The 12,229-nt window shown below is 36.3% G+C and overlaps 1 protein-coding gene across 2 annotated transcripts; it reads right to left on the minus strand.

Annotated features, from left to right (window-relative positions):
* Positions 1–27: 27 nt before the first annotated feature.
* On the minus strand, positions 28–8,132 carry LOC106174404 (uncharacterized). 2 transcript variants are annotated; one of them, XM_013555958.2, is made up of 6 exons: positions 7,955–8,132; positions 6,767–6,865; positions 6,367–6,513; positions 6,096–6,262; positions 3,626–3,707; positions 28–2,879 (listed from the first exon to the last, which is right to left on the minus strand). In XM_013555958.2, exons 1-6 carry the CDS (start codon positions 8,066–8,068, stop codon positions 2,808–2,810), a joined length of 681 nt encoding a protein of 226 aa, XP_013411412.2. In that variant the 5' UTR covers positions 8,069–8,132; the 3' UTR covers positions 28–2,807. The 2 variants fall into 2 exon arrangements, with proteins under 2 accessions (XP_013411412.2, XP_086862391.1); XM_087006265.1 differs by having other exon boundaries at positions 3,598–3,707.
* Positions 8,133–12,229: the final 4,097 nt, after the last annotated feature.

The raw sequence follows: 12,229 nt of genomic DNA on the forward strand, positions 1-12,229 counted from the left end.
TTTGGTCATTGACAGTATACATGTATGTTGAGGAAATAAAACATTTATTCAGTGTTCCTCAATTTTATTTAAAACTTTAATTTAAATGCACTGAAATAATGTAGTTATGTACATTAAAAGCATTTATGAAAATTACACATCCGTTTTCAGTAGAGGTGATCCTATTTCATTGGTTATAACCAAATCTGTGTGGGAACTATGCTGCATGCCAGCCAATGTTGCATCTTCAGAAGCATGGCTTGTTTTAAATGATTAGAGCACAAGCTGCACAACAAAACAAGGCAGCAAAGCTGTCAAATGTACAGACAAAAAGCAGGAAATAACAAAATAGGCTACTGTCAATTCTGATGTAAAAGTACATTATGTTAAACTGCAAATTCAACATCAAATTTTAATTATGCTCAACAGGTAATACCAATGTAAGTAAATTGTGTAACAAGCATAAGGCTTCAGGCCCATGGGAGTTCAAGTTCACACTTTAAAAATGTAAAACTTCCAGAAAAAGAAGTCAATTAGACTGCTTTTCCAACTCGAGCTGCATTTTAGTCCTGTGTTTCTTTTTTAAAAGTTTGACAATCATAAGTAATATGGTTTTCCCATGATGGTCAGCATGGCAGCAATACCCAAAATTGTGTTTTCTTCTATTTTGATGCAATATTTCATAATGCTTAACAGCATAAAGACCATCAGTTTTTAATAATAAAATATACGTATCGTGGATTTTCAGAAAATGTGACTAGCATGGGTCTTCAAGCCCAAGGTGGTTCTAAGTCACACCTTGAAATTGCCAATATGTGAAAAATTAAATTTTCACAAAAAACTGATTAACTGCCAGAAAAATTTACCAAATAGACTGCACTGCCTAATGAAACTGTATTTTAGTCCCATGTTTCTTTCCTGTAAGTTTGAGAACAATAAGTGACATAGTTTTCCTTAAATGGTCATCAAGGGAGCAGTGTCCAAAATAGGGGTTTCTTCAAATTTTGATGCAATATTACATAATGTTTAACAGGATAATAACCATCAATTTTTAATAATAAAATATTAGTATCATGGATATTCAGAAAATGTGACTAGCAAAGGTCTTCAGGCCCATGGAACTTCAAAGTCACAACTTGAAAATGCCAAAATGTAGACAAGACAGTACTGTCCTGAAATGCATTTTTTTCCATTTTTAACAATTTTTTAACATATAACAAAATTAACACTTTACTGCCATTTTTATATGATCAACTAAGAAAATTGATGAGATGGGAAAAATATCAATAGAACAGTGTTTAATGTCCAATTTCCTCCATTCTGAGTTTCTGAACATAGTGAATGAATGAATGGATCTGACAAACTGCAATGATAAGAGTTTATTTCCATTTTTGAAACTCTATTATACAATACATGATAACAAGCTTACCATCATTTTTACACAATCAACTAACAATGTTGTAAAGATGCAGGAAATGTTAAACAAAGACTTTTACGTATCTTATTAGTTAAATAATGAGACTGTTAACATGCCTAAGAATTGAATCTGAGGAAATGTGAAACAAGACAGTACTGTTATGAAATGCGTTTATTTCCATTTTTAACACTTTTTTAACATAAAACAAAATTAACAGTTTACTGCCAATTTTATATGATCAACTAAGAAAGTTGATGAGATGTGAAAAATATCAATAGAACAGTGTCAAATGTCCAATTTCCTCCATTCTGAGTTTCTGAACATAATGAATGATTGAATCTTACAAACTGCAATAATATGAGTTTATCTCCATTTTTGACACATTATTACACAATACACGATAACAAGTTTACCATCATTTTTACATAATCAACTAACAATGTTGTAAAGATGCAGGAAATGTCAAACAAACACTTTTACGTATCTTATTAATTAAATAATGAGACTGTTAACATGCCTAAGAATTGAATCTGAAGAAATGTGTAAAAACAGCATAACTTATAAAATAATGGCCCGATTATGCTGATTTTCGAACTTGACCTGCGTTTTAGTAAGATTGATTACCCCTGTGAGTTTCATGACAACAGGCCTATCAGTTTTCTTTGAAATGTGTTAACAGTGTTGCATATATGCTGAAAAGTGAAAAAACAGCATAATTACTAAAATGGTGGCCCGATCATGCCGATTTTCAAACTTGACCTGCGTTTTAGTAAGATTGATTACTCCTGTGAGTTTCATGACAACAGGCCTATCGGTTTTCTTTGAAATGTGGTAACAGTGTTGCATATATGCTGAAAAGTGAAAAAACAGCATAAATTCTACAATAATGGCCCTATCATGCTGATTTTCGAACTTGACCTGCGTTTTATGAATATTCATCAGCTCTGTAAATATAAAGCCAAAAAGTAAAACTGTCTTCCACTTATGGTGTTAACGCTGAAAGTGCACGGCGACGGCGACGGCGACATCGACGGCGACATGAACGGCGACGGCGACGACAGACGCAGGTGATGGCAATATGTACAGACACATCTGTGTCTGTACATAAAAAGGATTGTGCTTTTTTCTTTTATAGAGAAGAAGAAAAGCTGCTCTTCTGTAAGTGCTCTCATGATGTAAACCAATATCGAAAGTTTGCTGAAATGGGTCTTTCATTACCTCTGCTCATGTTTAGTCTCTATGTTATAATCAAAGTTTTCAATAACATTCAGTTCCTTCACTATTATCACCTTAAAATTTTCCACAAAGTTTGATACAAATGCACCTTGACATAAACCTCCCTTTTTCAATTATGTGGCCATTGCATTATCCATGCCGTCATATTTGGTTCAATGCACATAAATGCAAGAGGTCAACTTGTTGCTATTCTTTCATATGTCCTACGCTGTGCTACAGGAGCTAGATCCATGGGAGATTTTTCTGCCTGAAAAGTGATAAATCTTGTATTAGTTGTTATTTATGAAATTGACTTACTTTCTAGCTTCCCACTTTGACTTATTTATCTTAAAACTGTAGTGTCTCACATTTGGGTAAATACTTATGCGCTGTATTAAAACTGAACTTGCAAGGAACAAGACCCTTCACAATATCACACTGACTGGTACATGTCCAAACATTTAGAAAAATTTTATTCTTTTTGCACAAATTGACATTTGATCTTGATATTCATTTTTTACCATACAAGCAGAGATGCCAATCTCTGGAAATCTGGAGATTCTAAAATTTTGCTCAGTGGGAGAGGGGGGAGGCAACCACTTTCTCAACCCTCCCCCCCCCCTCCCAAAAAAAAAAAAAAAACAATTACAAGACAATTATGAAGTTTTCCAACTCTTCTGAAATTGTTTTGATTTGGGTATTTAGCTGATAGTGATGCAAATTTTCAAAGTCACTTTTATCTAGATTTGGTTACCCATACAGTAGACCAAGGGATTCGTTGTTTCTGGGAAACTCGCAGATTATCCAGGAGAGTTGACATGCATGTACAACTTCTCCAAGTTAATCTAAGTGAAGTAGAAATACACTATGGTAACATAGTTACAAGGCAACATGATTCACTTCTAACAGTGATGATGAAGACATGGACAGACACAAGAAACGCCAGTTTTAGTCTGTGCATGAAAAGTGAAGCTACTCATACCAACCTTGAACTAAACAGCATTGGCTTCATACCTTATTTAGAATACTTGTGCTGCCACCATGTTCTATGAGAATCTTGGCCTCTTCTACCATCTCCTCTTCACAAGCCACATGGCTGAAATAGCAATCAACAGATATCATGAACAATGCTGTATCCAGAGAGCGCAGGGCACAACTGACATATGTCCATCCATTGGTTTCAGAGGTATCCCTTCTCCCCTTTCTTCTTTCCCAAAAACAGTATAATAATGCATTAGACAATGCCAAGCTAACTTCCTTCCCTCTGAGCAAAAATGTTCATTAGCTTGGTAGTTGAATCATAAATGAAAAATATCAAACACAAGCCAAAAAACTTTCATACCGTTAGCTTACAGCCAACCTGGACAGCACATTGACTGACACTGAGACATATCTATTAGCAAAAGGGTTAAACTTTGCCGTAGCTCCTAGACTTTTCCCTTGGAAGATATCATTGTGCATGCAGAAATCTTGACAACACCGAGGCAGCAGATCTGCATGCAGAGATCGTAGGAGCGTTAAAATCATCAAAAACCCCCGACAGATAACATCAGCAGAGAAGAACAGAGAGCACTTCTAGAGTTAAAGAAGGATGAGCCCGTTCTGATTTTGGCCGCTGATAAAGGACGGGCAACAGTGGTTCTAAACAGGACAGACTATGAGCACAAGATTCTGCTGAATGATGATAACATGTATGAGAAACTAAAGTGTGATCCAACAAAGTGTTTACATTGATTACAGAATGAAGAGAAACTAACTAGATCTCAGTATGCTCAACTTTATTCTACTGCAGAAACACTACCTATAAGCTGGACGTATGGTCTACCTAAGATTCATAAAAAGGGCACACCCTTAAGACCGATAGTGTCAAGTATTGGATCAGTCACTGACCAGACAGCAAAGTTCTTAGCTAAGATCCTAAACCCATTGTTGGGAAAATTGTGTTACCATGTAATGAACTCTAAGGACATTGTGGATAAGGTGAAAGCTATCATTCTGGGACAACAGTAAGCTCTAGTATCCTATGATGTGAGTGCACTATTCACTCCTGTGCCGGTGGATGATGCTTTAAGAGTGATCAGTTCCAGACTTGCACAAGATCCCACCCTCATGGAAAGTACTAATCTCTCAGTAGTGGATATCACAGAGCTATTAGGGGTTGATCAAGAGGGTCCTGGCTGCTATACCACCTAGTGGTCAGTGAGTGTCAACATCTGCTCACATCAGTCTGGTGAAGGCCTACGTCCAGGTTGGCTGTAAGCTAAAGGTATGAAAGTTTTTCAGCTTGTGTTTGATGATTTTCATTTATGTTCCTTCCCTCTGATCTACAATAATAATAAATTTGTCCTCATCTAAATTTTATATATAACAAGACAGCACTGTTCTGACATGGGTTTATTTCCATTTTTAACACTTTTTTTAACATAAAACAAAATAAACAGTTTACTGCAATTTTTATATGATCAACTAAGAAAATTGATGAGATGGGGAAAATATCAATAGAATAGTGTTAAATGTCTAATTTCCTCCATTCTGAGATTCTGAACATAGTGAATGATTAAATCTGACAAACTGCAATGATATGAGTTTATTTCCATTTTTGACACTTTATTACACAATACACGATAACAAGTTTACCATCATTTTTACATAATCAACTAACAATGTTGTAAAGATGCAGGAAATGTCAAACAAACCCTTTTACGTATCTTATTAGTTCAATAATGAGACTGTTAACATGCCTAAGAGTTGAATCTGAGGAAATGTGAAAAAACAGCATAACTTCTAAAATAATGCCCCGATTATGCTGATTTTTGAACTCAACCTCCATTTTAGTAAGATTGACCACTACTGTGAGTTTCATGACAACAGGCCTAACGGTTTTCCTTAAAATGTGTTTACAGGGTTGCATATATGCTGAAAAAAGTGAAAAAACAGCATAACTTCCCTTAAAATGGCCCGATCATGCTGATTTTCGAACTTGACCTGCGTTTTATGAATATTCATCAGCTCTGTAAATATTAAGCCAAAAAGTGAAACTGCCTTCCACTTATCGTGTTTACAAGGAAAGTGCACGGCGCCGGCGACGGCATCGGCATCGGCATCGGCATCGGCGACGACAGACGCAGGTGATGGCAATATGTACAGACACATCTGTGTCTGTACATAAAAAGTGAAACTACACAAAATTGTTTCATCCTTGTGCCTGCTTAGCAAAATCCTTAAACAAACCCACCAGTGATTTTAAATTACCATTAAAATGTTCAGCTGTATTAATGGTTCCAAACCTGCACTAAATTTGACATCAACAACTGTGGGATATTTCATTCCAATAAGTATTACAAGTAAGAGAAGGCCAATATATATACCTCTTGCTTCAATTATACATATATGACTAGCCTTTTCTCTTGAGCGAACTGTAGCTTTACCAATTGAAATGGCTACTATTTCCAACTGAAATTGAATGGATGTACATGCAACTCACACAGGCGTATTGCCCTCCTGATCCTGAAAATTTGGGTTTGCATTGTATTGTAGCAGCAGTCTGACAATCTTTGTGTTTCCTTTACAGGCAGCCCTGTGTAATGGAGTGTTGTTTGCCCAGTCTCCTACATTAGGGTCAGCTCCATTAACCAGTAGAGTTTCTGTAATCTGAAAAATGTTACTTCTTTAAAATTTTGTTTTGACCACAATCTGTGTGTGATTCTTTTTCAAAATATGACTTATATTGCTATGATAACACATGTATAAATCACCTGATATCTGTTCTTAGAGGCTGCATAATGAAGGGGACACTGTCCAGTACTATTGATGGCATTGACCTGTGCTCCTTGACCAATCAACATGTTCACTATTGGCTCAGCTCCTGTTGAGGTGGCTATCATCAAAGGTGTCCAGTTAGACTGGAAGTAAATGTTAATGTACATTGCTGCCATAAGAAAGATTTGAAATGAAGTCATTAAGTAATACACATGGTACTGGCACTTTCTCTGTAAGTTAAATTTATAGACATTTGTCATTAAAAAGACAGTAAATAAATTCTAAGTTCTCTCTCTCTCTCTCTTTTCCAATCACTAATTAATGACAATGGGATCTGAAAACAGATGTTACAAAAAACATGAGTTATGTGTCCAAGAGTGACTGTGTATACTTTACATCATCCCTTGGGTCTACAGGCACTCCCATCCTGAGCAGATATTCCACTTCTTCTGAATGTCCACCTGATGCTGCCCAGTGCAGGGGTACGCGACCACCCTAAAAACAATGTTGAACATTTGAGAAATTTAAAAAAAAAGGGTACCAATTACATCTGAAAATGTACTTTGATCTCAACGACTTCAGATCTAGTTGTTTTCTCCAACTGGAATAAAAATTACGTGACTCACAAGTATCAGATTTATATTCCCATTTTTAATCAGAATTAAGGCTCACTAATTTAAATGCACACTAAAATTGCGGCATTCAATAGTTCAGCCCCTGGGCTATATTTTACAGGCACATAAGGGACAAATAATGCCTACAGTTATTTAGTTACTTCATGAACATATTGTTTTGAGTGCAGTCTGACAATCTTTGTGTTTCCTTTACAGGCAGCCCTTTGAGTGCACTGTGTGTGAAAGAGAAAAATGTCAGGATTTACCTACTGTACATATAGTACTCAACATAATTTTACCTTGGGAATCAGTCCATCTTGCATAAGTTTTAGAGCATTCTATGTTTTCATATAACATGCATTTGCCCATCAAAATCCCTTCACTTTGCCTGTAATAGGCATACTCAGTTACATGTATGTCAGGGCCGTAGCAATAGTCCGAAGGTTCATTGGTCCGAATTTTCACTACAGAACCTTCGGACCAATGAACCCTTGATTAAAAAACCGATGAAAATGTTACCGTTTTTCGGACCAATGAACCTTCGGACCAATGAACCTTCGGACTATCGAGACGCCCCCGTTATGTCACTATGTGGCTGCATACTTAGTTATGTCACTATGTGGCTGCATACTCAGTTATGTCACTATGTGTACATTTTCAAGTCTCAAGCATTTTTATTTGTTAGTAAAAATTCATGTGTGGACCCTAGTCTCACAGCAGACCTTTTCTGTGTTTCAAAATCATCTTTATGTCTACCATCTATTCATTGTGCACTACTGTAGCTTAAATAATTTCTTGAGAGGCGAGCGTGGAAGTGTCGATTGTGTTGTAAACAAATCCACGTGCATCGCCTGCTCTTTGAAAGACAAGTTGCAAGTCACACCGTCATCCGTGCTCTATCCTATCTTTTTACGTACGGCATGCATATGTAAAGACTTTGTACTTTTTCCAAACATGTTTTGATACTTACCCTATCCGTCTTGGTAGCTAAATCTTTGTTTTCTGCTAACTTTCTCTTGAAAATTTCATATCGTCCCTCGTACGCGAGCTGGCTTATTTCTTCGTCCGACATTTTGAATCTCATGTAGCGCAATTTCGTTGAGTGGTGCAACTATCGCATCCATGCATTTGGTAGCTTTTGTCCCCGTCAACGAATTAACGCGACATAAGTGTGTTAACGTGAGATAGAAATGTCGAACAGAGAAGGCTTATACAGTAATTTGGGTGTTTAATTTATATGTTTCCCACCCTGGATTACCCACCATTGTTTTTTTTTTGGTGAATGAGGAAAAAATCCTTCCTCGACCAGTTCCCGCACTTGGATCCTTCGTTTTATATTACCATTTCCTACCAAATATTTTAGCTCTAAATCACTGGCCATTCATTTACACAGCCATGTCTTCCTGTACATTCAAGAAAGAAAAGTCAATATCAGATACTTAAATTTGGAAGGCTCAATTAAATAGTGGTATCACAAATGATCTCAAGACAATCTTGTTTATTTGTCATCTTCATACCAAACACATATATTACAGAACGATCTACTAAATTTGTGTATGGAAAAAAATGATAATGAAAATCATAGCTAAAGAAGAAAACAGCACCTGTGAAATCTGCAATGTTTCACTTTTAATTCAAAATTCTGAAATCTTTTTTTAAATTGGCATTAAGGTCATTGTTTAATATTTGCATAACAGATGTTTAACTTTACTGAGTGTATATTTATGTCAATGAACACTTCAAAGAGCACTAAAGTTCAAGGTATGTAATATTCATATATGACATGACACCAATTGAAAGCACAGCCAAGGTCACACAAAATACATTAAGTATATAAATAGATGACAAAAGAATAAAATATATTTCTTCGAAAGAACTATTGCATATTGTAATTGTTGACACCATCTAAAAATATCAAATTTATTACAAGCTGTGAGTGCAAAATATTTAACAAGTGCATGACCTCCTTCATAGCACGTACTCTGCACCACTAATCAAAACCTGCTACATTATATCCACATATCATATTCAAACTAGAGGATCAGAGAGGCGATACCGCCTCCGAATATTGTACCACCAGCTGGAGCAAGCGCATTCGTATAGACCCCCACATACACAAAATAAGGGACATAGCCACCAGTTTTGTGCTTGACAAGCTGTAAAAATGCAATCAACAAGAATTTTTAAACTATTGCAAAAAATATATATGGTACAATCACATTTAAGTTCTTCGTAAGGTAGGTCAAGGGTCAATTTCAAGGTCACAGTAAATTGCCAGTATATGACTTCCTATTCAAGTTCAAGAGTAACTATGGACCTATCTCTGTCAAGTTTGAAGTTAAAAGAGAAAGAAATTAGCAGAGTTCAGTTCATGATAAAAAGTAGGTCAAAGGTCAATTTCAAGGTCACATTTAGATTGCCAGTATATGACTTTCTATTCAAGTTCAATAGTAACTATGGACCTATCTCTGCCAGTTTTGGAGATAAAAGGGAAGCAAAATTTGCAAAGTTCAGTTTATGGTGAAAAGTAGGACAAAGGTCAATTTTAATGTCACATTTATAATGCCAGTATATGACTTCCTATTCAAGTTCAATAGTAACTACGGACCTATCTCAGCCAGTTTTGGAGATAAAAGGAAAGCAAAATTTGCAAAATTCAGTTTATGGTGTAAAGTAGGTCAAAGGTCAATTTTAAGGTCACATTTAGATTGCCAGTATATGACTTCCTTTTCAAGTTCAATAGTAACTATGGACCTATCTCTGCCAGTTTTGGAGATAAAAGGAAAGCAAAATTTGCAAAGTTCAGTTCATGGTGAAAAGTAGGTCAAAGGTCAATTTCAAGGTCACATTTAGATTGCCAGTATATGACTTCCTATTCAAGTTCAATAGTAACTATGGACCTATCTCAGCCAGTTTTGGAGATAAAAGGGAAGCAAAATTTGCAAAATTCAGTTCATGGTGAAAAGTAGGTCAAAGGTCAATTTCAAGGTCACATTTAGATTGCCAGTATATGACTTCCTATTCAAGTTCAATAGTAACTATGGACCTATCTCTGCCAGTTTTGGAGATAAAAGGGAAGCAAAATTTGCAAAGTTCAGTTGGGTGAAAAGTAGGTCAAAGGTCAATTTTGAGGTCACATTTAGATTGCCAGTATATGACTTCCTATTCAAGTTCAATAGTAACTACGGACCTATCTCAGCCAGTTTTGGAGATAAAAGGAAAGCAAAATTTGCAAAATTCAGTTTATGGTGAAAAGTAGGTCAAAGGTCAATTTTAAGGTCACATTTAGATTGCCAGTATATGACTTCCTATTCAAGTTCAATAGTAACTACGGACCTATCTCAGCCAGTTTTGGAGATAAAAGGAAAGCAAAATTTGCAAAATTCAGTTCATGGTGTAAAGTAGGTCAAAGGTCAATTTAAAGGTCACATTTAGATTGCCAGTATATGACTTCCTATTCAAGTTCAATAGTAACTATGGACCTATCTCTGCCAGTTTTGGAGATAAAAGGGAAGAAAAATTTGCAAAGTTCAGTTCATGGTGAAAAGTAGGTCAAAGGTCAATTTCAAGGTCATAGTAAGATTGCCAGTATATGACTTCCTATTCAACTTCAATAGTAACTATGGACCTATCTCTGCCAGTTTTGGAGATATAAGGGACTAGATGTTATAATTTTGGAGTTACCATAATGTGCCTTAAATTTCGTACAGAAAAAATTAATTAAAATAAAGAAAATGTCATTTTGGTCAAAATTCTTGAAATAGGAGGTGCTCTGAAGTTTCAGAAGTTCAAATTTGATGAAATAATGTCATTTTTGAACACAAGTTGTCTGCTTTGCCAAGCCTTATGTTTTATTTTTCCAGAGTTCAAAATTTATTATCCATTACCGTACTGCACATTTTGCTTTTACCACCAATATGTACTTTTTGATACAGCGTAACTCGAAAACCGTATGGAATACAAAAAAACCGAGACCACCATCAGTGTTGGGCTTTACATGCTCTACAAATTGCAAAAAAGAATGGGTCTCTAGCATTAACGGTTCCCGAATTAGAGACAGTTTTCAGTTTCGGTATCTTATGGCCGCTACTCCCGTGAAAATGCACCGATTGACCCCAAATTCATGGAGATGAAAGATGACCTGAAGGGTAACACCTTCCAATAATATTATTGGTTAAGTCTGTGTGGTGTCTGAATAACAGGGCAAAAAAAATTTTTTTCGTAAAAAATTTAATTTTTTTGAAAATTTTGGCCCATTTGACCTTGAAGTAAAGGTCAAAGGTCAAATCCAAGGGTATATTTGAAATCTACACATATGACTTTTGGAAAGCCGTCTATAGAAATTTTTCCCATAACTCCTTCCGTAGGGTAGATAATTAGCATTTAATTTTGCCATTTTTAGACAAGGGTGCATTGCAATGAGTGCCACACCCAGACCCCAATACCAACAAAGCCCAAATTTTACGTGGAACGAGTTGAGATTATAGGTGACCTAAATCCATGAGATGGGTACGGGGGCCCTTACCGTCTAGGAGGAGAAGCGGTAACGGTAGCCGTCCGGCGGAGCCAACGGAGCCGGCGGAGCCGGCGGAGCCGGCGGAGCCGGCGGAACGATCCGGACGGGACCGAAACCATGTGTACCGCCAGCGCTAACGCTGGTGGTACAATAAATCAAAGCATAATTCCAAATATAAAGCAAGAATGACAAGCAAAGGTTTTATCATTCTCATTTTTTCTCCAAAATCATTATTTTAAATCGTTCAAAAGAATATGGGTTTCCTCTTCAGATTTGCATATTAAAATAAATGCAGATGACAAAATAACTGCTTTATCCCCAGCTGCATATGAAACATGACAGCAGATTCTTTTCTTTGGATATACACATGCTAAAACTGGGGCAGATCCCACAAAACCAAAATGTTGGCTAAAGCTTTCCAATCTACAGACCATCAATCTTGAAAATCTATTCCGTGTAAAGTTAGGGTACTAAGTTTGAGTGTGTTGGTGGTTCATCTGAAGTGTGTATACTTTGTAGTCCCCATTGAGATTAGTCTATGGGGACAATAATTCTTCACTGGCAAACTTGTGACTTTCAGGCTGTTGTTACCAAAAAAGTGATACTGAATCCACATAATTTCCAGATAGTAATGCAGACAGGTGCATGCACTGGCATTATGTACAATCACCACTCTACTGTAAAAAATGGATGGATGAAATATGCAGTTTTAATCAGTTTCTCTTGGGC

This window comes from Lingula anatina, chromosome 2 (assembly GCF_051362555.1).
Source record: "Lingula anatina isolate TDL-2025a chromosome 2, LinAna3.0, whole genome shotgun sequence".
Taxonomy (NCBI): Eukaryota; Metazoa; Brachiopoda; class Lingulata; order Lingulida; family Lingulidae; genus Lingula; species Lingula anatina.